The sequence below is a fragment of the Sus scrofa genome, chromosome 18, assembly GCF_054392235.1.
Source record: "Sus scrofa isolate SSC_HxYL_T2T_F1_AM1 chromosome 18, Sscrofa_HxYL_maternal_Yorkshire_Landrace_v2.0, whole genome shotgun sequence".
NCBI lineage: Eukaryota > Metazoa > Chordata > Mammalia > Artiodactyla > Suidae > Sus > Sus scrofa.
This window is the reverse complement of record NC_139400.1, coordinates 40,785,752-40,810,851: the sequence shown is the minus strand read 5'-3', so window position 1 is coordinate 40,810,851 and position 25,100 is coordinate 40,785,752. Positions and strand designations below refer to the sequence as shown.

General features: G+C 39.7%; 2 protein-coding genes and 1 long non-coding RNA gene across 3 annotated transcripts in view; all 3 read left to right on the top strand.

Moving 5' to 3' along the window:
* Positions 1 to 13,828, top strand: part of LOC110257539 (uncharacterized) — a 744,583-nt gene extending 730,755 nt beyond the window's left edge. The window contains exon 12 of the long non-coding RNA XR_014834218.1: positions 12,101 to 13,828. This is a non-coding gene — a long non-coding RNA (uncharacterized LOC110257539). The remainder of the gene's footprint in view (positions 1 to 12,100) is intronic.
* A 9,430-nt stretch (positions 13,829 to 23,258) lies between these two features.
* Positions 23,259 to 25,100, top strand: part of LOC146395001 (uncharacterized) — a 182,523-nt gene continuing 180,681 nt past the window's right edge. Inside the window, exons 1-3 of the mRNA XM_085005615.1 lie at positions 23,259 to 23,355; positions 23,635 to 23,792; positions 23,970 to 24,607. Of these exons, the coding sequence (XP_084861741.1) occupies positions 23,259 to 23,355; positions 23,635 to 23,792; positions 23,970 to 24,607 (893 nt within the window). The remainder of the gene's footprint in view (positions 23,356 to 23,634; positions 23,793 to 23,969; positions 24,608 to 25,100) is intronic.
* FOXP2 (forkhead box P2) overlaps positions 23,867 to 25,100 on the top strand; it is a 549,648-nt gene continuing 548,414 nt past the window's right edge. Inside the window, exon 1 of the mRNA XM_085004682.1 lies at positions 23,867 to 23,965. The gene's annotated coding sequence lies outside the window, so the exon portion shown is untranslated. The remainder of the gene's footprint in view (positions 23,966 to 25,100) is intronic.

Below are 25,100 nucleotides of genomic sequence, written 5' to 3'. Positions count from 1 at the left end.
TCCAAAGGTTAAAAAGTGTGGGTATAAGTACAGAGAAGGAGTAATAATAGCTGATGATGAAAGAAAGAATAAATGGGTTTTGCAATGAGGAAAATCCAATATTGCCTACTCGAGGGACCCATAGCAAGATATGGTACATCTTAGTTTAATTATGCCACGTACTAAATAAAACTACTCCTGCTTTTGGATACTTAGAGGTTGATGAGAAGTCTGCAAGCCTGAATAGCATCACTCTGGGAGATGTTTTGATCATGTAATATGATGACAGACTGGACTAATTCTTAATGACAAGTGAGAATCTAGTAATATGCCAGTGTCTTTTGACTATTTTTTTAGGTTATATCTACTACAGTATTGTGATACATATTAATACAGCACTATTGGTAGGATTATAATATGATATTGATGGTCAAGTGTGTTGGGAAACTAAGTTAGAACCTCCTCAAGATGTAATACCTTTGGAAAATGACTGGCCTGATAAAGAACTACCTTTAGTTAACCATCAGCTAGTCTCTATGCTGAATTTACCACAAGATACAAATAGTGGTAGATCAAAACACAAAAAAATATGAAAATAAATATGATAGCTTTATAAGATAGATTTTTTTTTCTTAAAATCTATTCCTACCCCTATCTCCTCCAAATGTTAGGCATGGTTATAATGATATTGTTGTTCTGTCAATGCCATATTAAATGGAGATCTCAGACAGACTTGCACGTTTTGTTGTAGGAGAGCCTGGCCAAAGGCTGGTTGTGGCCTGTACTCAGGTACTTTGCCTTCACTTTCTTGGAAGTAATCTATGTCATACCTGATATGTGTCTTTGTTTAGTGTGGGGACTAGTCACATTGGGCTTAGAGTGTGACCAGCCATACTCATCTGTCCTGGAATATAGGCTGGGCATGCCGGAAAGAACAACTATGTAATTTAAAGTGAGGCCTTTGGATCACACAGTATGAGTCAGTCTGGAGAATGAGATCAACCATGTGGGGTCCTTATGAAGCCCTAATACAAATTTCGAACACCCAGGCTTGGCTGAACTTTCCTGGTTGGCAGTACTTCATGGATATTTTCACATATCAATGCCAAGAAAGTAACATATCCTCACTCCGTGGGGAGAGGATAATGGAAGCTTCATGTTTGGAACCTTGCTGAACACTGCTTTCTGTGTCTCTTCTTTTTCTTTTTTTTTTTTTTAATACATTTTATTGGTGTATAGTTGACTTCCAAAGTTGTGTTAGTTTCAGATGTACAGCAAAGTAAGTCAGTTATACATATACATGTATCTATTCCTTTTCAGATTCTTTTCCCATATGATTTATTACACAGATTGAGTAGATTACCCTATACAGTCTCTTCTTTTGACTGATTTTAATCCAATTAATCCATATCCTTTTCCTGTGATAAACTGTAGCTGTGAGTATAATAGTTTTCAATAAGTTCTGAGAGTACTTCTAGCAAGTTATCAAACCTGAGAGTGATTTGGGGAACGTCCTGGTCTTGTAATTAGGTGTAGAAATGAGGGTGGGGTTAGAAATGATGCCCTCTAGAACCCTCCTGCACTGCTGGTGGGAATGTAAACTGGTACAGCCACTATGGAGAACAGTTTGGAGATACCTTAGAAATCTATACATAGAACTTCCATATGACCTGCAGTCCCACTCCTGGGCATCTATCTGGACAAAGCTCTACTTAAAAGAGACACATGCACCCGCATGTTAATTGCAGCACTATTTACAATAGCCAGGACATGGAAACAATCCAAATGTCCATCGACAGATGATTGGATTCGGAAGAGGTGGTATATATACACAATGGAATACTACTCAGCCATAAAAAAGGATGACATCATGCCATTTGCAGCAACATGGATGGAACTAGAGAATCTCATACTGAGTGAAATGAGCCAGAAAGACAAAGGCAAATACCATATGATATCACTTATAACTGGAATCTAATATCCAGCACAAATGAACATCTCCTCAGAAGAGAAAATCATGGACTTGGAGAAGAGACTTGTGGTTGCCTGATGGGAGGGGGAGGGAGTGGGAGGGATCGGGAGCTCGGGCTTATCAGACACAACCTAGAATAGATTTACAAGGAGATCCTGCTGAATAGCATTGAGAACTATGTCTAGATACTCATGTTGCAACAGAAGAAAGAGTGGGGGAAAAACTGTAATTGCAATGTATACATCTAAGGATAACCTGACCCCCTTGCTGTACAGTGGGAAAATAAAAAATAAAAAAAAAAGAAAGAAATGATGCCCTCTAACTGCATAATTGCCTCTAACTCCTTGGAATTTATTTTTTGGTTGTGGCTTATGAATTTCTATATTGTTTAAATGTGTGAAATTCCCATGCGACATTATGGGATCAGTGGGGGTGGGGGGTGTTGTGTTTGATCTTTGTTTGTTTGTTTTTCTCTCTCTTTTTTAAAGCCACACCTGCAGCATTTGGAAGTTCCCAGGCATGGGGTCAAATTGGAGCTGCAATTATTGGCCTAGGCCACAGCCATAGCATCACCAGATCCTAGCTGCATTTGTGACCTATGCCACAGCTTGCAGCAATGCCAGATTGGATCCTTAACCTGCTGAGAATGGCCAGGGATCAAACCCTCATCCTCATGGACACTAGTCAGTTCTTAACCTGCTGACAAGTGAGAATCTAGTAATGGGAACTCCAGGATCAGTGGTTTTGAACAAATATTTTCTCATATGTATAAAACTACTAGTGAAAGATTCCATTTAGGCATTTATAGAGGAGTGCCTGGACTGTTTACATTAAAAAACAAAAAAGTGTAAAAATTCTGTTGCCCCAGAGTGAGCAAGACCAGGAAACAGTTTGTCTGGGCATATTCCACACCAGTAGGGCAAAGGATAAAGATCTGGGAGCCCAGGGGATATGCAGCTACTACACTTGAACACCCCTGGGAGCTTTCCAGGGTTATCATGAAGTATGCGTGCCCGCGTGTGTGTGTGTGTGTGTGTGCGCGCGCGTGTGCACGCGCGCACGCACACACATTCAAATAGCAACTCTACACAAGAGGATCAGCTGTATACCCTCAGTGGTTATTATTTCAACGAGCAGCTGCAGTATGTAACTGCAGTGAGGGCAATTCTTGACAAGACTTGGGCATGTCACTTAAACCCTTCCTTGACATAGAACTACCCTGCCAACTTTAACAATGCTGTTGTGAAGCTCAAATAACACAACATCAAACCAATTTATAAACTGCTAAGTTCTATGCAAAATTAAGATATTAATATTCTGTACCTTTGAAGGTGCATTTCTCACTTGCTTTAGAAATGAGGGTGGGGTTAGAGATGATGGAACCCTAAAACTGCCTCGCCACATGCATTGGAGAAGACCTATATTATTCAGTTTTATTTGTTTATACTTCTCAGTGGAATTTGATTTGAAGGAAAGATTCTGCTGCTTTACATTTTAAAAAACATTCCTTAAAGCCTTGGGGGGAAAAATTGGCATATGATTACATATTTTTCCTTTAAACATAAATCCCTTCCTTCCAATACAGGACTTCAGTGAATTGTAGCTTTTGTCTGCAATAAAACCTTATTTAATAGGTTTATCCCATGTCTATGTGGAAATATTGTATCAAATGGCTGAATTTATTTATTAGAATACATTTAATCAATAAGATTTATTAGATTCTGCCCATACATGTCCACTTTCTGAGAGGTCTCTAGTGAAAGAAAAGAATTGGTCCCTACTCTCAAGGAGCTTAGAATCTAATGAAGAGAAAACTATTCAGAGAAATGCATGGAGGTATTTTCCTTAACAGAATGTATACAAAATGCAGTGAGAGCTTGGAAGGAACAATTAAAACTTCTCCCAGGTTATCAAGGAGAGGCACAGTCTAGGCAGAGGAGACTATGGGCATGGCAAATTCTGGAAACTGCAAGACTATAATTTTGAAAAAAGAAAGTCTCAGGGGAGAAGGAAAGGAGAAGGTACAAGAGGAGATTAGGGTAAACAGCAAGAATAATGAATTTTTGTGCTAAGCAAAGGATTTTCAATTTTATTCTGCATCTATGCAAAGCTATTAAACAATTTTGAACATGATAGTGATTCCTTCCCAACCTCTTTGAGTTTTAAAATTCATAACGTGAATCAGTATCTTATCTGCAAGATCATATTTCTTTTTAATAAAAAAAAAGATGTGTTCACTAATCCTCAGGGAAATGCAAATGAAAACCACAGTGAGGGAGTTCCCTGGTGATTTAGGGGTGTATTCGGCACTTGCACCACTGCAGCCTGGGTTGAATCTCTGCTCCGGGAATTGAGATCCCACGTGAAGCCACTGTAGGCTGTGGCCAAAAAAGTACAAAAGAACAACAAAGAAACAAAAAACCCCACCACAATGAGATATCACTTCATATCTGTCAGAATCACTATAACCAAAAAGACAATAAATAACAAGTCCTGGTGAGGATGTGGAGACAAGGGAACATTTATACACTATTGATGGGAATGTAAATTAGTGCAGCTGCTGTGGAAAACAGATATGGAAGCCCCTCCAAAAATTTAAAATAGAACTACCTATATGATCCAGCAATTCCACTTCTGAGTCAATATCCAAAGAAAACAAACATACCAGTTCACAAAGATATTTCCATCCCTGTGCTCACTGCAGCATTATTCACCATAGCCACGCTATGCAAGCAGCCTAAGTGGGCATTGATGGATAAATGGATAAAAAACACTACTCAGCTATAAAAGGAAGAATGAAACCTTCCAACTTGTGATAACATGGATGGACCTAGATGGTATTATGCTAAGTGAAATAAGTCAGACAAAGAAAGACCAATACAGTATAATCCCATTTATATGTCGACTCTGAAGAAAAATTATTTAGATAACAGAGAATAGACAGTTGCCAGTGAGGAGGGGGGTGGGAGGTGGGTGAAATGGGTAAAGGGGATCAAAAGATACAAACTTCTAATTTTAAAATAGAAATGTCATGAGGCTCTAATGTATAGCATGGTTACAGTTTATACTACTGTATTGTGTATTCAAAAATTGCTAACAAAGTGAATCTTAATTTTTTTCACCACAAAACAATGGTAATTATGTGAGATGATGGAGGTGTTAACTACCTGTACAATGCTAAGCATTTTGCAATACATGAGTGTATCAAGTCAACATGTTATCCTCCTTAAACTTACAGTGTTACATGTCAATTATATCTGAGTAAATTTGGAAAAAAAATGATTTATCTTAAAAATTATTGTGAATTTTACATGCTATGTCATAGGATAATTAGCAATGATACTTCAGTTGTTTACTAGACAATAAAACTGAGGTTCCAGGAAAATGAGTTCCATTTCTCCTTCAAGATATCCCCATCCCCTACCCAAAAACACACACATACACACAAACACTGACTCCTGCCTCAGAGGTTATTTGCTGTTCAGTTTGCACAGCATAGTCCTGCTCCTTGGCTATGCACTTGGCCTAAAGGCCACCTCCAAGGTGGCTTTGTTCTCCTGTTACTCTGACTGTGGTAAAGCTTTTCTCATCTATCCATTAACTTTCTTTTATAACTACATCATCACACTTCTTTTCTTTATATTCAAGGCTCTGGCTACTGATCACCATCTGTAAGGAAAGAGCCTCATTTTTCCATTATTATACACACAATCCAGTTCCTTTATTCTTTTTATTTTTTTTTTCCTTTCAGCAGGTACTTTCACTCCCCCTCACCCTTTTTCTCACTCTTATTGTCTATTCTTTTATCACAGTTCCTTTTTGCCTGGCAGTGCCTCATAAAATTCACTGGAGTTAAACCCTTTGATGATTCTTCCTCAAGTGCTTTCTCTGCCCAAATTGTATGACATTTTTGTTTTAGGTTTGTTTAACATTTTCACTGGATTCAAAGTCTAGTGAATTTTTCACATTGCTTTTCTAGTCCTCTGTGCTTTTCCAGCCATTTTTAATTGCCTGATTATTGAAAAAATCTTCCTCAATTAAAAGTTTCTAAATTCTTCTAGCATGAGCCTTTCGTGGAAGAGAAGTAAACATTGCTAGAGGTTAGGAGAAACTATTTGCTACAGATGGCAACAATGATGAAGAGGGAGACATATTCCAAAACCCATGTTTTCTTGGGTTTCCTAAATTTAATTTTAAGTTTTTCCAAAATAAATAAAGAGTTCCATGGTATTATTAAGGTTTGCACTGATTTGGCTTCTCTGCAATATTTGGTTGTTGGTTCTCTGGATATAAATTTACAGAACTGGATTTATTTTTTTAATATGACCTAGGACAAATTACTTAACTTCTCAGAGCCTTAGTTTTCTCATCTGAAAATGGCAAGTAAGATCAATTTCACAGATACTTGAGAGGACTAAATCAAAGGCAGTATACACAGCACCAAGCTTAGTGCTTGGAATATTTTAAGTGCTCAATAATTATTAGTTTCTTTCTCTTTTCTTTTCCAATGAGTTTTTTTTTTTAATGTAGAAGATTTAGATTCTAAGAATGCATCTTTATCACTAGCTTAAAATTACTTCCACATATAGCTTTACCATATTATGTTAATAATATTTATCTTTTAAAATGACTAGAGAAAAAGACAGGATTTTAAAATTAATTTTGAATCTATTAGTTGTTTTTTTTTTTAACACATAGCTATCAAAGACCCAGATGTGCACCATATGACTTGATGAAAATGTATATAGGAAGTTGTGATAAAAGCTTTTCTTTTTAGTCTTATCATATCTTAAATTCAAGGTTACTCCTATACAGCTGGTATATATTAAATATAATATTTTGGTGTATATAAAAATGGTTGGTCTAAGTATGGAAAAGTTGAACAGAAAATGGGAACATTTCTTCCTGGGATATGGTGAAGTTGGAATGGTACCTTGTATTTCCAGAGCATCTCTTCAATATGAGCAAGATATCACAATTAAAGAAAAGTATTTCAGTGATTATATTTTGCCATAAAGGTTGGCTTTTGTTCATCTAAATTTCTTTCAAAACAAACAAATAAAAATTCCATGGTATATATCCATATGAGTGCCATTGGAAGAATTGCATTTCTTTAACAATGCTTGAAATGATAGCAGTTAAGAAGCTTCAACTGAGAAAAAAAAAAAATATATATATATATATAAATTAATAAAGAGAGATCAGGGGAAGATATTATGGAAAACACTATTAGATCCACATCTATCAGCCATTCCCTCTGTCTCTCTACTAACAGAACTTTAATTTGTCTGCCTTGGCAATGGACTCAGTCCCATGTGATGAAATACAATGGCTTCAGGGAAACCTGTCATTAGAATTTTACCTTCTCAGCTGCTCTTGAGCTAGTGGTGGCAGAGTTCAGAGCAGTGAGACATGTGGGGAAGTCTGCTGGGGAGCTTTGGCAAAGCTTTTTTTTCTTATAAACAGGCATGGGGAGAATATGCTAGAACTGCTCTGTCTCTCTTTTTCTTGCTGTGAACAGGAATTTAAGGCCTGGAGGTTTTGCAGTCAACTTGCAAACCTAAGGAGAAGAATCAGCACACCAAGAGTGATAGAACAAAAAATTAAAATTATCTAGTCACTTGTAACTGTGTAAGCTGCTAAGTCAGCTCTGAAAGTATGCATTTTTAGATTTTTTTTTTGTTAAGTTGTAGTAAATGTGCTATGTTGATTAAATATGCTATTGCTTAAAAGCAAAAGAGTTCCTAAATGATACAAGGGTGTTCTCCTTGTTTGGGGGTTGTTACTATACTTGTTGCTGTTACTGCTATTTTGCTTTACGTTTTACTATGTACTGGAAGTACAACTGGTTGAAAAGTGAAAAATTCGGGCAGCCTTAATGTCCAAAAATTGGAAGCAACCCAAATAGTCATCAACAAGTGCATGAGTAAGAAACTGTTGTATATTTGTTCAGTGGACTACCACTCAGCAATGAAAAGAAATGAACTATTGATATATATAACATGGAGGAACCTCACAATCATTATGCTAGTAAAAGAAGCCAAACAGAAAAGACTATATGGGTCAATTCATATGAAGTTCTAGTACAGGAAAAACTGAACTGTTACCTGTTTAGGGGAGAAATAGGCATAATCGTGTTTAATAAAGGAACAAGGATTTTTTTTTTCTTAAATACTCTCCGGGAACATAAACAAATAGACTGTTTTTCAGGCTGTGCCAATAGTTCTATCCCCTGATTTTTATTACAATCCATTGTCTTCCCTTTTAATTCTTGGCTTGTTTGTTCATTTGTTTGTTTGTTTTTGTTTTTAGGACTGTGCCCAAGGCATATGGAGTTTCCCAGGCTAGGGGTCCAATCAGAGCTACAGTTGCCAGCCTATGTCACAGCCACAGTAACGCAGGATCTGAGCCACGTCTGCGACCTACACCACAGTTCACAGCAACGACCATCCTTAACCCACTGAGCAAAGCCAGGGATCGAACCCTCAACCTCATGGTTCCTAGTCATATTTGTTTCTGCTGCGCCAGTATGGGAACTCCTACATACTTACTTAAAAAAAAAAAAAAAAGAACTTTTAATTTTGAAATAATTACAGAGTTACAAGAAGATTTTAAAATATTACAGAGAGGTTCTGTGCATTCATTACCCAGTTTCTCACAATGGTTACATCTTATAAAACTATAGCTTAACATTAAAATCAAGAAACTGACATTAGTACCATGTCTATGTACAGTTCTGTGACATCTTATCACATGTATATTTGCGTAACCACCATAGCAGTCAAGATACAGAACTATTCAATCACAGTGATGCTCTCTCATGCTACCCCTTTATAGTCACAACCACTCCCTTCACCCCCATGATCCCTAACCCCTGTAAACTACTAATCTGTTTTCTGTCTCCATAATTCAGTCATTTTGAGAGTGGTATATAGATGGAATCATAGACTATGTGACCTTTCGAGATCGACTTTTTTCACTTGGCAAAATGCCCTTGATCCATCCAAGCTGTTGTGTGTATCAGTAGTTCTTCCTTTTTATTCCATGTATTCCATGGTATTGATGTAACATTTGTTTAACCATTCAATTACTGATGGATATTTTGGTCGTTCCAGGATTGGGGGTATTATAAGTAAAGCTGCTATACACATTCTTGAACAGGTTTTTAGGTTTTTAGATGGACCTAAATTGTCATTTCTCTGGCATAAATGCCCAGTAACATAATTGCTATATTGTATTATAAGTTTATGTTTAGTTTTTTTAAGAAACCACTGCATTATTTTCTAGAGTACCTGTACCATTTGACATTCCCACCAGCAATGTATGAGAGATCTAGTTTCTTCACATCCTCATCTGAATTTAACTTTGCCACTATTTTTAAAATGTTTATCAGTCCTAATAGGTGTGTAATAGCAAGTTAATGGTAAACATCTTTTCATGTGCTTATTTGCAATTTGTATATCCTTTCTGATAAATGGTCTCTTCGTGTCTTCTGTCAATTTTCTGAATTGTTTTCTTTCTTTCTTCCTTTCTTTTCTTCCTCCCTTCCTTCCTTCTTTTCTTCCTTTCTTTAACTAGTTTTGAGAGTAGTTTATATGCTGTAGATACAAATCTCTTTTCAGGTATATAGTGTCAATGCTTCTTTCCAGTCTATTGCTTATCTTTTTCATGCCTTTCTAACAATCTTTCCAAGAACACCCTTTTTTTAAGTTTTGAAGAAGTGCAATTTACAAATTTACTTTTAGTACAGTAAACTATCATTTTGACTTATATGAGTGCTTCTATCTAAGAAATAGCTCTCTTCCCTTTTCTAGGTATTCTTCAAATGTCTACTTTGTAAATAAATGAAAAAAAATAAATCTAGCCTAAGAAAAACCCATCTAATAAGTGACCTGACCAAGTTACTTAAAGTATTACCAGAGTTAGCTGTGTTATTATTTAAACATCAGTAAATTAAATATTCATAAATATATTACCATTGATGAAAGTCAGAAATCTACCAAAATTAGAATAGGAGTTTCATGTGACACAGTAGGTTAAGGATTCAGTGTTGTCATTGCGACAGCTTGGGGCACTGCTGTGGTGTAGGTTCACACCCTGGCCCAGGAACTTCCACATGCTGTGAGCATGGCCCCCCAAAACACCTGAAAATAGATTTATTTTTACCATGTGAAATGTCAGAATACCCAGAAGAAAAATGACATTGTGTTAGTAATATGCTTTCCTTCTGCGAATTTAAAAATCGCAACCTAAAATCAATTGATTAATACTTTATCAGTGAATTTTTTATGTCAATTATGTGCTCATATCAAATCTCTCTAATTGAGGTGAACTATTTTTCATGGTGACTTTTTTGTTTCTGTCATTATTATTCAAAAAACAATATTCAAGATTTAATATGTTTATAGTCATCTCTCTTTTTGCATGCTTTTCTCAGTTTCTACTTTAGAAATCTAAGTCTAAGTAGTCATCCTTCTTTATCCAGGAAAGGTGGGTTCCAGGACTCAGTGGGTACCAAGATCCAAGGATGCTCAAGCCTCATATAGAATCGAGTGGTAGAGTAAGCTGACCATATCGACAAGGGAGGGCTGACTGTAGTTGGCAACATAATAGTGTCATCTATTCTTTTTAATGGTTATGAATGGTAAAAAAAGGATGCACCTAAAACACTTTTATAGGCTGCCCCCCCCCAAAAAAAAGCTCCACTCAGATAAATCATGGTACTTACAAGCATTTAGATTTCATTTTATGTTTAGTGACTAAGTTATCTGTGGAGAAGCAGATATACCTGATTGTTCTATTTATCAAGCTGATTTGATCTTGCCAGTGAGTGCCTTAGGAAAAGGCACTGCTTTAGAATGAGTAAGCACTCACTGCAAAGGTCCACGTGTCTGCAGCCCAGAATGTTCTCAAGGACGCTCTTTCTGAATTTCTGCTGTAGAAAAGAACTGGACTAGTAGGGCTTTTCCAACCAATGTGCTCAGCATGTATTTTCTTTTCCAGGGGAGTCAACTCTTGACATTAAAGTCATCTTTAATGATTCTTCATCAAAGATGAGGTAGAAAATCCTTGATGACCTTGCTTATGGTAAAATTAAAGACTGTCCTCAGATAATCAGTGTAACGTTGAGGATGGTTGTTAAGCAAAGCAACAGTAGCATGCTCTATCCAAAGTCAATAATGAGGACGAGGAAGCAATACCAAAGTAAGATCACCTCATCAATGGGAGGTCTGACCCCAGACTTGGTTCTAGAGGATGAGTGAGTTAGCTGCAGTATAAACCTTTAGGAAGAAGGAAACCTTTAGGAAGCTGATGGAAGGGAGTTCAGGTTGGCCAGGCAGAAGCAGGAAGCATACTTATTTCTTAGGATACATATATCCAGAAGTAAATTTCTCAACATGCATTCAAACAAAGCACTGAGGAAATTTACTCATTGAAATGCAAGAATCTTTGGAAAGAGCTTGAGTAGCCAGCCACCTCTGGACTCTATTTCCTAACTACTCTTAATAAAAAGTCTCCAAGAAATATCACTTCATAACAAAAATCCATACCCAAATTCCTTCCTTGGGAAGAATCTTGGATTAGGTGACCTCTAAACCCTCATCTAACCTAAAGATTATGATTCTAGGAAGTTAATATTGACAGACAAATAATGTAGACTCAATAAATATTTGCTGAAATGAATTGAACTGAGTTGAATTCAGGAAGTAAAAGAGTCTATATTTTATGACCACAGTTTATCTAATTCTCACAGTCAAACAGCTGTATGAACTTCCTTTCCTTTGAAAGTCTACATTTGCTCACCACATTTCCCTGCTAAAATCTGTGAGGTAGAGCTCATCTTACTAACCATATTTTAGAGGTCAAATTCCCTTGAGTGGTTCATTTTAGTGTCTTTTCCTCAATATCATTGTATCTCAACATAGAGTTTTCATATCTCTTATCTGAAAATAAATCACCCGAACTTGATTGCATATAGGATTATAGACTAATGAGCATGGATTTTTGCTTAACAGGTATGCATTTTTTTTTCTAGCAAAGATACTTTATGATTTATGATCCTTAATGACCTAGTTATTTGAAAAAACCATGGATGGCATCAATGAGTGTTCTTCAGCTGGTTAAAATATCATACATTTCTTTCACCAGCTCAGACATCTTTGTCTTTGATCCTGATTCACAGAATTTAGTGAGGAGGTGGAAAAGAGAATTGTTATAGAAGATGAATCAACAACATGATGGACAAAGGATCATAGAAGTAATGAAAAGATTTTTTAACTTCAAAAAATAAGTCAGAAAATGTGAGAATCTTTGGATAAGGAAATGAAAACTTGCTTTAGCAGAAAATTATCTGTCTAATACTTATGATATATTCTTATGGAAGGAACTGTATTTATTTATGATCATGAACACAATGATACTATTCTGTATAATAGTTTCCTGAAGTAAATTCAACAATGTGCTTGATGTTCATAGTTATTATCAAAATAACTAATCAATATACCCAACTACATATTCCTATGTTGTAAAAATTATTTTATGTACCTATTTTGTCAACATTTAAATCCACAAGACAATCCAAATATAATCAAAACTGATTATATAAAAACATTATCAAAATCCAGATGGTTTTTTTATGACAAGAAATTTTTGAGACATCAACTAAGCATAAAATTGTTATTTGGGGTTTTCATGATATGAAGACAGAAGGCATAATTATTAACAGATTAGGTAATCCATTTGTTTTAGCATGTTTATTATAATTTGAGGAAAACATACTTATGTACTTGCTAATTTCTGCTAAACTAATTTAGAACTTGCATTGACCCTCTCTATTCAACTGCTGTAACTGTGTTATAACCTAATTAGGAAAACCTTCAGAGACAATGGTTTTTTCTTATCATTACATGTGACATGAGAATCTAGTCTTTTTTTTATCAGCTCAAAGTTTGTCTTTGTTCATTTACCTGGAATAAGAATGAAAATACTTTAACAATTATCCTGTTCACTGTAACCAAAGTTTAAAAGGACTTTTACCTGTACGGTTTTTTGATTGGCATGTACAGTCATCTCTCATTACCTGAAGGGGATTGATTTCATTACCCCTTGCACATTCAAAAACCTGAGGATGCTCAAGTTCCTTATACAAAATGGTATAGTATTTGCATATAAGCTGTGCACATGTTCTCCTATACTTTCAATCATCTCTATATCAATGCAATACAAATGCTATGTTAATAGTTGTAAATACAGTGTAAATGCTATGTAAACAGTTGTGAGGCAAATTCAAGTTTTTGCTTTTTGAAATTTTCTGAAAAATTTGTTTTCAAATATTTTCAATCCACAATTGGTTGAATCCAAGAATATGAAACCCAAGGTTATATACGAAAAGCCAACTATATAGAAAGATATCAAGTTAGGGGAGGTTTCGCCGTGGCTGAGCAGGTTAAGAACCTGACTAGTATCCATGAGGATGCAGGTTTGATCCCTGGCCTTGCTCAGTGGATTGAGGATCCAGCATTGCTGTGAGCTGTGGTATACGTCACAGACATGGCTGAGTTCCCATGTTGCTGTGGCTGTGGTGTAGGCCAGCAGCTGTAGCTCCGATTCGACCCCTGGCTGGGGAACTTCCATATGCTGTGCCTGTGGCCCTAAAAACCAAAACAAGAACAACGACAAAATATATCAGGTTAAAATAATGAGTTGTATAAAATTTAGATTGTGTTTTCTTAGAAACAATGCTGTAAATGGGGTTCAGATACTCTGCTCATTCATAAAAGGTACTTATCATACGTGGATATGCTGTTTATTTGTATTAACAAAACATAGAATACCACTCTCTCTATTCAGTAAATAAAGTACAAAAGAAAATTTAAATGTGATTTTATATTTATGTTATATACCAGCTTGAGATAAATCCAGCTTTCTTAAAGAATGTTTCTTAGGATAACTATATTTGTGGCAACCCTAAAAAGTACCTTAGGACACTATCTTTTCAAAGAAAAATTTTAAAATAGTTACTATATAAAGTATTTTCCCAATTATTAATTAATAAATCTTCATTACAGATGGTTTGAAAATATGAAAAGTAGAAAAAAATCATCAGAAATTCTATTATGTAAATATCACCTTTCCTATTATGGTCACATTTGTTATCTGTTGCTGTGAAACAAATGTACTCACCACCAAAACAAAAAAACAAAAACAAAAAACCTTAACAGCTTTATGTCAACAAACATTTCTTAACTCCTAGTCTTTGAGGTCAGGAATCCAGAAGTGGCTTACCTGAGTCATTCATTTATTTTCTCCTTTTTTTTTTTAAACTGAAATATAGTTGATTTACAATGTTATGCCAATTTCTGCTGTACAGCAAAGTGACTCAGTTGCATAGATATGTATATGTGTGTGTGTATTTAAATTCTTTTTAAAATATATATGTGTATGTGTGTATTTACATTCTTTTTAAAATATTATTTCCATCATGGTCTATCCTCGGAATTGCTCATGAGGTTGTAATCAAGTTGTTGGCCAGGCTTGCAGTCATTTCAAGAAGTCCTAATTGGGAAAGAAGAATTTGCTTCCAAGTTCACTGTCATGGTTCTTGGCAGGTCTCAGTTCATCCCTGGCTGTTGACCGAAGACAGCACTTCCTCACCACATAGACCTCTCCACGGGGCTGCTCGCAGCAGGGAAGCTTGCCTGAGCCAGTGATCTCAGAGGTAGACCCAGAGCCCCAGAGAGAGTCACACAGTCTTCTATAACCCAAGCTCAACAGTGACACACTGTCACTTGTACCAAACAGATGGAGACTGACACAGTATGGGAGGGACTACACAAGAGGGTGACTGCCAGGAGGACAGGATCATTGTGGGCTAGCTTAGAGCATAGTATTAAAATGGTATGTTTCCTTTTTTTTTTTTTTTTTTTTGTATTTTTATATACTACTGTTCCACCAAATAATATAACTAAGGCATTATATATGTTATTAAAAATCTCATAATATTGTTTAGTTGTTAAACTAGATTATACAGTGTTGACTTTTTAAATTGTTTCCAAATATGTACTATCATAAATAGTTCTATGATAAACAGCTTTTGCATGAAGGTTTTCCATCTGTATTTCACATAATTTCTTTTGGATTGCAGTCTAGCTTTGGGACTAGTTTAAAAAGCTTCAACACAAGTTGCCAGATTACTTTCCAATTGGATTGTATCGATTTAACTCACAGAGAGGTTTAGCAGTGTCTGTCTCATTGCTCCTTTATATGGGGACTTTCAAGGTTTTTGAAGCTAATAGTACTAGTTTTTTTTTTTTATTTTCCTTTTCTCATGTTAGTTTTCCTATCCCTTGATTTCTTTTTTCTTTTTTCTTTTTTTTAATGGCCACACCTGTGGCATATGGAAGCTACCAGACAAGGGGTTGAATTGGAGCTGCAGTTGCTGCCCTACGCCACAGCCACAGCAATGCCAGATCCTAGCTATGTCTGCATCCCACACCACAGCTCACAGCAACGCTGGATCCTTAACCTACTGAGTGGGGCCAGGGATTGAACCTGTGTCCTTATGCATACTAGTCGGGTTCATAACGCACTGAGCCACAACAGGAATTCCATGTTCCTTGATTTCTTACATCACTAGCTCTGCTTTTAAACATATTACCATGACTGTGTGTGTGTGTGGAGACGGGGGGAAGAGATAGAGACAGAATTACTGAAAACTGTTTTCCTGAGCTAAAATAAAATTTAAAAAAAAATCAGAAGTGTGTACAGGGAGGGAAGTATTTAGAGAGGAGGTAATAAATATTGAGAAAGTATTGCCTAATGCTGTATTTAAAGAGGTGAGGATGATGTAAAAAAAGAGGGATATAAGGAAACTAGCATGTCCCTGGATGAGACAGAAAAAAGTTTTTGGCAGGGGGGAAAGACTGGGGGAATGGCATTTCCTATGACTGTCCCCAGGGAGCCATAGTGACCCAGGATAAGGTGCTTTCCTCACTTGTGAGTTAGAGAGGCTGATGAGAGAGGTAAATGTGAACCGCTTCTAAACTCCAAATAATTATGTTCTCTTACTTTCTTTTCAGTTCTTTTTACACTCTTTTGCTTTTCCTTTCTTTATAGTCCTTACCTATTATAAAACTTTTCTTGCAGTGAAATCATAACAAAGTAGAAGTAATCTTCCTAAAACTGCATTCTGTACTTAAAGAGTAATATGAGATTATTTAAGGGACTGCCTGATACCTCTTCACAGTCGTTAAAACCTCCATGGTCTTTGATATTACCATGTTTTTGTACAACTTTGCAGTTTTATCCAAATAGTATAAGTTTTCTGAAGCTGCTCTCTCATAAATTTTTGATTAAAGGATCTAGTCATATTTATTTCTTGAATTTTATCACAAACAAAAAAATAGCCTTAAGAAATACTTCCCCTGGATTCATTGTATCCTGTATATACTTCTAGCTTATGCTGTATTAAGACTTAAGTTTTATTGAAATAAAACATATCTTATATCTCTTACTAGAATATAAGCTCAGGGAAGAGACCTAATCTTATATATCCTTAGAACTCCGCATACCTACCACAGTGCTTAGTATATAAATATTTGTTGAGCCATTAAATAATGCAGTTGGGAATTTGAATGCCAGGTTGAATTTACTTTTATATCCTTCTGCTAAGTTCTTTCATATAAAAATAATAAAAACCTTCAGTTATTACTATTTTAGCCAAATGACTGGGTAGCAAAGTAGTTAAAGATTTGCTGAAAATGATGCACAGCTAAAAATATATCTGACAAAACCTGACAGAATAGATTTAACATCTCCAATACATATGTTTGGAGCATCCACTCATTCATTCATTCCAAAAAAAATAACCGTCTCACACTTGCCAGACGTATTTGCTATATCACACTATAGAACTTAATATTAAACTCCATGGGCTACATAGAAGTTGGGCCTAATTCTAAGTGACATGTATTCTAGAAAGTGTGAGGAGGAGGATCTGGAACAAAGCGAAGCTCATGGTAGGAAGGTGCTTAGAAAGTTGTCAAGAATGACCAAGTACGAAAGGGGAACAGATGGAAGATGACAATGTAAGATTAAATATGTAGAAATGAACAAATATTGCTTAGATATATGAAGATGGAGGAGGCAACACCTTCTGGCTTTAAGAACTGGGTAGATTAAGGTGTCATTAACCACTAACCAGATGGCGTAAGGAGTAGCTGGCCACAGAGAGAAGAGGGCAAGATAATAGTTTTTCATAATTCAGATAGCTCTATCATTAAGCAATTGAATAAACAAATCTAGAGCTTAGAAGAGAAATATCTCTGGGGGATTTTGGAAGTTGTCATTGTGAGGGTGGTGAGAAAGAGCACAATGGAGGGAGGAAAAGGGAGCAAAAGGGGGGGAGGGAATACAAAAGCAGAATCCAAAGGAGGAGGAGCAGAAGGGGAAGGAGAAGAGGGTAAATGACTGAACTTTTATGTGATTTATGACAATTAACCTCTTCAGTACCAAGTCTGGGTAAACTACAGTAATTTTTAGAGCCATATTTGAACCAGAATAAAAATCTACTCTGATGCAGGATCTTGATATAGTTCTTTTCTGCGCAAAGATTTTTTTTTTTAAAAAAAGCAAGATTTTATTTTCTCTCATGGCTTTTATTTTATTTATTTTTGTCTTTTAGGGCCACACCTGCAGCATATGGACTCTCCCAGGCTAAGGGTCGAATCAGAGCTTCAGCTGCTGGCCTATGCCATAGCCACTGCAACACTGGATCCTTAACCCACTGAGTGAGGCCAGGGATCGAGCCCATGTCCTCAGGAATACTAGGACATTACGGGTGAGTCACAACAGGAACTCCTTGTAGTCTTTATTTCTTAAGAGTATAGTGAAGGCCCCCTAGGACTGGTTTTTGCCCCCCCCCAGGAGTTCGTGAAGATTATTAATCCTGAAAAAAAGTCATAAACTGTGGTTTGTGTTAGCTCCTCTTGCCGTCAGTTTTTTCTGTGATGAAGACTTGCCGTCAACAGTGATGAACCTCTTTACACTACTGAAGAATCCTTATAGACTTTAATTGACTTTCAAGAGAAACAAGTCATCAGACTTTTTTTTCTCCCATGTATTACAGTGGTCATGACATGACAGCTAACCATCTTCAATACTGTATTGATATCCAAAGAAAATTATCACTGAGCTGTATTGTTTTGATGTATATGAAAAAAATGTAAAAAATAGGGTGTGTATGTTTGTCTTCAGTGGAGTAAGAAAGGAGGTCATTGAAAGTTTAGAAATATGAAGTAGTTCAATAATAAGAATCAGAGTTTATTAACTAGCTGTTTGATCTTGCTCTCATCTCTGGACCTTTGCTTTATGATTTTTGAAATAGAGACTGGGAGTTGCCATTGTGGCTTAGTGGGTTACAAACCCAATTAGTATCCATGAGGATTCCGGTCCAATCTCTGGCCCTGCTCAGTGGTTTAAGGATCCAGCGTTGCCATGAGCTGTGATATGGGTCCCCGAAACAGCTCTGATCCCGTGTTGCTGCTGCTATGGCTGTGGTCAGCAGCTGCATCTCTGATTTGACCTCTGGCCTGGGAACTTTCATATGCCACAGGTGTAGCCCTAAAAAGAAAAAAAAAAAAAAAAAGATTGGACTGGAATATCTTGAAGTTTCCTTCAGCTCTAAAATTTCACAGTAACTAAGAGACATATAAACTCTAAGACTAAATTTAATTATAGAAACATCAGCAAGCAAAGGGCTTTTTTTGCACCAGACAATTCAACATATTTGAATCAATGTGGCAGGATGTAAATATCAGGGATTGGGCAATTTAACTAATGCTTACTTTTCTAGAGACAGAATACATATCAGAAAAATCTGGATTTTATTAATTTAAGCATACAAAATTTTCATTAGTGTGGGTCAGAGTTGACCAAATATCAACAATTTAGTTTCAGCTTCATATTAGTATTTCCAGTAACCATCTTACCTACATAAACACTTGGGTTTAAATTATTTTCTAGAAAATAGAAATTTGGTAATTAAATCCCTAACTTGGAAAGGGGTATAATATTATAGTGAAATATTTGAAGATCTTTAAAAAAATAGATTTGATATAAATATGTGCCATTGAAGTGTTGTTGGAAAAAAAGAGTTTTCATTGCTTGATCGAGAATTTTGGTTCAGCATTGGAATTCTTTATCCAGGAATTATCCTCTTTCTATTTGAATAAGGGCTTTCTTGGGAAGATCCTAGCCCTGAGCAATTGATCTGTGTCTCCACAGGGAGGTCAACTAAAACTGGAACCTGACATTAACTGCCTTTCAGTCAATTTATTTTATTTAATTCTTTAGTCTTTTTGTTTTTAGGGCTGCACAGAAGGCACATGGAGGTTCCCAGGCTAGCCACCAGCCTACACCAGAGCCACAGCAATGCCAGATCTGCGACCTACACCACAAGTCAAGGCAACGCCAGATCCTTAACCCACTGAGCAGGCCAGGGATCGAACCTGAGTCCTCATGGATGCTAGTTGGGTTCCCTAACTGCTGAGCCACTATGGGAATTCCCTTTCAGTCAATTTTTAAAGACAGTCATTGTCTACCTCTCTGCAGAGATATGCTGTGTTTACATATTTCAAGATTAGATATATTAACAGAGAACTATGCTACATTCAGAGTCTGTTATTTGCCCTAAGACAAAAGTGGCCCCTGCAGTTGAGGCTCCATTTTTCCTATCGACAGCATATTAGAAGAAATCTGCAGTCCCACAACTGATTTGAAAAGACTTTATCTGGAGGCTGGAGACATAGTGGGGTTTTTTGTTTGTTTGTTTGTTTGTTTTTCTGAAGATGAGATGACTAGAGAACCCAGAGAGAAGTATGGGCTTATGAACACATATTTGTTCATTTGTTCAGAATGTATATTTGTTTTTTTTTTTTTTGTTCAGGATCCAGGTAGTTTTAGGGTACGTGTAATAAAAATGCAAATGAAAAGTATAGTCCATGATTAAAAAAAAAAAAAAAGTTGGGAAAGCTCATTAAGATTTATTATAGGTCCCAAATTTTGTAGTCCCCAAGCTTAACGACAGATGGTGGTGTAACTCCACCAATTTTGCAACCTCTAACATGCAATTTAACATTATAACAGAGATTACCCTTGATTTGACTTCGGTGAAACTAGAATTTTCCTTTTTTCTTAAAATGTGTCTTGGAGGAGAGTGTGGAGAGGAGACTGAAAGGAGTCTGTTTATTTGCTCATCTTCAGAAAACTGTGGTGGACGTGAAGAATAGGAAGCTGATACATGCTGGTTCTTCTGTGCGATAAGAAAAATGTTTTACCTTGCATTTAAAGAAGATTTTTGTTACAGTCTGTTTCAGAAGAGTAATACAACTTTGAAGATGATATCTTAAATAGGAAAAAAATGATTTAAAAAAACCTGCCCCTCTCCCTGTCAGTGATCTCTCCAAGTCAGTTACATTTTATGTATTAATCACAATTACACCAATAAAACGACTCTGAAGAAGTAAAATGTAATTGTTGTTTGAAAGTTGTGAAGAAAACAGACCTGAGTGTGCGAATAACTATATTCTTACAATAAGTAACTGAAAATCCAAGCGGTTCCCTCGGAGAAGCATTATCAACGGTTCTAATACGTGGCGTTCGCGGAAGTTGCTTTCCTTCATACTGGCTTTAGTTAGTCTCACTGGGGATGGTTTATTTCGCTCAAGATGCGCTGGCAGAGACCATTTCAAACGAATTTATCTTTCACCTGGACCAAAGTAGAGCAGCGTATTGGAATTTGTTGATTTGTGGTTCCACCGTAAAATAAACTTGAAATCAAGTAAGTTTTCGTGAAAGAACTTCGAAGGCCACTTGGTGAAACTCCTCAGTTACCCAGTAGCCCCGTTTAACTTTCCCCTGGAGCCTCTTTAAATGACTTTTGCAGACCCACGTGCTGCAAAGAAGACTTGAGCTGAAGCTACCACCCTGCGCAGCGACTACAGGGACAGAATTTGGCTTCCCCGCGCTCTCTGATATGCGACGTTTCGTTTTAAGGCTCCCGTGATCCAGTGGGTTGACCAGTGACTTGTGCAAAAGAAAACTATTCGTTCGCTGTTTGCCCTTTCAGCGTTTCCCTCGGCTGCGGAAACCCGGTTTTCCTATTATTATACTTCAACTTTTTTTGGAGTCTGTTAGCACAGAGCACTAAACCCCGGCCGGCTCCAGCAGCAGCGAGGCGAACAAAGCCTTCAGTGTTCGAGGCCACGCCGGGGCGGGGGTGGTGGGTGAGGGAAAGGAATTGCAAATAAATATATTTTATGACCACCCATCAACAAACTACGCGCCACCATGTCAGCCCCTGGTAGCCAGGCTGGGTCTGCAGTGTGGCGGGGGCGGGGGGTGGGGGGAGGCTGGGAGGGAGGCAGTGGTAGGGGGTAGTGAGCCGTAAGCCCCAGGCCTGAACTTTCACCTCTCGAACCCGGGCCCAGCCCATTGGCTGCGGGCGAGAAGTCCGCCGAGGGCAGCGGCTCCTGGCGGGACCTGCTTTCTCAACTCCCAGGGGCGTTTTCCCTGCGAGAAGAATGGGTGGCCCGGGAATGGCAGCAGGCGAAGAAGAGATAGATAACGGGGGGCGAAGTTAAGCTGGGGGCCCAAGGGGACTGTGGGCTGAGCCCCGCTTAGAAAGATCCCTGGCCAAGGTACGTGGCCAATCGAGAAAGATGTGTTCCTCTGGCTGAGATATCCGTTTGCAACTCTTGGCGCCTGGCTATTTGTACCCACAGGAAAGAAACGTCAATGGCTGTGAATTTCACCAAAACGTGTCTTTGTGTACAGAAAAGTGAAAGGCTAACTAAACCCTCTCCTTTCCAAGTCTCGGGGGCATAACCCTCTTTCTTTTCTCCTCGTTGGGAACTTGAACTTCTCTTCCAAGTTGCCTAGACTCATTTATAATAAACCTTTCCCGCTCACTTCCTCCGGACCCCTAGAGAGAAAGGGTATTAAGTGGGGTCGGTGCATGCGGGGGAGGAAGAAGGAAGAAAAGTGAGGAGCTGTAGACCTTCTGATGGTTCTATTACCTTTAGTCACAAACCCAGTGGATAGATACATCCTCGCTCTTCAAGGATTTCGACGCCGTTTGTTCTTCTCTTTGCCAAAATAGTTTCAGGTTAATTCAAAGAATCCGCTTTTTATTTAGGGTTGCTAGTGAAGCATAAATGTAAATTAAATAAAATGATCTACACTTTCCAAGAAGAGCGAGGTGTGGTCATTTACATCTGGCGTTTTGTAATTTAAATGACTGCTCCCTCCTCTACTCGCTCTCATCTTAAAAAAATTCGACTTATTTGTCCACTCTTCAGCCTGCATTTCGAAAAAAAGACAATTAATAAAAGGGTAAGGACACAATCCTCAAGCAGAACATTTAAAGACTGCCTGGAGTTTTGAAAGCGGCCAGGAAACATCGCAATTGAAAGCCCAACTCTACCCCTTTTCTCGTCCTGCTGGCAGGGGCCGTCTTCCCAGGACCAGCTCCGTGGCTTATTGACTTAATTGGTTTCACTAGAAAACCTGATTGTGTTTACAGATGTGGGTGCCAGGCTGCTTCCTCCCCGGGAGAACTGCGGGTTCTGGAGGGAAGAGTTGGTGCCAAGTGTGTGTGTGTGTGTGTGTGTGTGTGTGTGTGTGTTCGCGTCTGCCCTTTAGAGAAAGGGCGCGCTGCTCTTTGAGGAAAAGAAAAACCCAAAGGGCAGAAGTTGGTGCTGCTCGTCCAACTCCCCGCTTGTCCAACTCCCCAGTCGCCACCCCCTCTCCACTTCCGCCACGGAAGATGTTAAAGTTGGCCAGGAAGAAGCCGGGGGCCGGTGTCTGTTCCGCATGGCCTCTCGGCTGCACCTATTTGGAGGAAAGTTTCAGCGCCTTTCGCAACGCCACGCTCCGCAACTGACATGCGAGCAGAGCTGCGGGTTGCGCCACGGCGCGCAGGGGACACGGCCAGTGGAGGGTCGCGCAGACCCAGAGCAGGGAAGGGGTTGGCGGGAGCCGGTGGGGAGGAACAGCCTGCTCCGAGCGGCTGTGGGATAGGAGCTACTGAGAACCCTCTACTCGGGTCACGGGTCCAGTCCGGGCCCGAATCGTCCGCCCTCAGTTTTTCCCTTGTCATCCCCTCGGTCCCTCATGGCCCGCTGGCTGGGTCATTCCCCACGGACAGTAGGGACCCGGGCGCCGGCGCCTCGGCTTTGAAGTGCGCGCGGAACGGGCTCTGGCAGTTTCTTCTTTTCATTCCGATTACTTTTGCTCCCCTCAGTCACTGATGGGGCCGGTCTCGAAAACCTCAGACCCTAAAAGTCCCAGCTCGGCAGTCCCTTCCTTCCAAGCTCCGCCCCAGCCAGCCCGCAGCGCGGCCCCAAGCCGGTGACCCCGGCTGTGGGACCACGAGGAAGCCCAAGAACTCCCGGGCCCAAGTGAGACAGGAGCCACGACAACAATGAAGAGTGAGAAAGACGCTCGGCCTCTCTCCACCCCAGGCCGCAGAGGCGCACCGTGAAAAGAAAGGCCAATCAGCGTTTTAAGGCACGCTTGGGTCTCCCTCTCTGACTCCTGAGTACTTTAACTCCTTGCCACCGAGGGCTTTGGATCCCTTCGAGGCTTCCTGCTCTTCACTTGGAATCCCCTGTTTCATTTGCCAGCAGCTCCGTCTGCTGAGAGGACGTACTTTGGGGACTGCCAAGAAGCAGCAGACACAACTCGGCTTTGCCAATACAGCATAAGGTTTTGTTCTCTCCTCCCTCCCCACCCCCTTCCTCTACTCGCCGTCTGGGCTGAGCGGGAGGAGGCGGAGCAGGAGGTGGGGAGAAGGGTGGGGGTGGGGGAAGATCTGGCGCAGAACAAACAAGTTCTCCAGCGAGTTGTTTACATAGCAGGTGGACCTGACGTCAGCCAGGAGGCTCCACTGCGAATCCGAACAATGCTCGGCTCCGCGTTTCCCCCTCCCTTAAATAAGTTGGGGGACCTGGGGAGGTAGGTGGATGGGGGAGACAGGCATCCTAACCAGCTGGTTCCAAACCACTTTGGGGATCAACAACAACAGTCAACAATAACAACGCAAAGTAAAACAAAAACAAACAAGTGGCCCAGCAGTACTTTAGACTCCTCGGAGGCTTCCCTTCCCCCACTCCGCCCCTCGGAGAAGAGGCGGCTCCGCGCGCAGTGTGTGTACAGTTTGCATTGCCAACAACACGCGCGCGCGGCCTGGTGCGCGCGCTCGCCAGCGCACACTCACACACATAGACACACACACACATACAGAGACACACACACTCACACACACACACACACAGATCCGGGTGGGGGGAGCGGCAGCGCGAGACAGCGCGAGCCTCCGAGAAAGCGCGAGACACGCCGGCGCGTGCAGCTCTGCAGCGGCCGCTGCGCCCCGGCTCGAGCCCCGCGCCACCCGCAGCCAGCCGGTGAGCGCCGGCCGGGGTTATTTATGCGGCAGCCGCGTCCGCCAGCTGCGGCTTCCTTCGGCACCCCCCTTGGCGCGCTCCCACTTGCGGCAGCAGCTGCAGGGACTCGCGCGTGGGTGTGTTGTTTGGGGGCTTCTGCCTCCGCGCCACGGGTGCCACCTCCCGGGACGCTGCCCCGGCGTGTCCGGCCGCGGTAAGTTTCTTCGCCCTCACTCTGGCGCGCTGCACCTCCGCCCCCTACCCCGTCCCAGCCACCTCCACTCCCGGCGGGGCTTCGACTTTACTCTGCTCAGCTCTCCTCCTGCCGCGGCGGCGGCAAAGTTTCGCCCCTGCCTCTGCGCTCAGCGCGGCGGAGCGAGTGTGACATGTGTCAAATCTCGGCTCGGCTTCGGGGTCGCCTTCCGGACCCAACATTGCCACTTGTTGTTCTTTTTCATTTTGCTTTGTGATGAGAGGAAGGGTGAGTCGAGAGGGGAGGTTGCTGTTGTCTCACGGATAATTTTTAGTTTTGAATATGCAAAATGTTGCTTCGTCCAGAGAAACCGCGGCTGGAGGAATATGTATGTGGAAACACCAGATGTGTTTGTTTACTCTTTAATTTTTGGGTTTTGTCCGTTTCGCTTCCTCTTCCCTCCCCACCTCCCTTCGGGAGGAGGGAGGAGAAATAACAGTAAAAACCTGTGGTG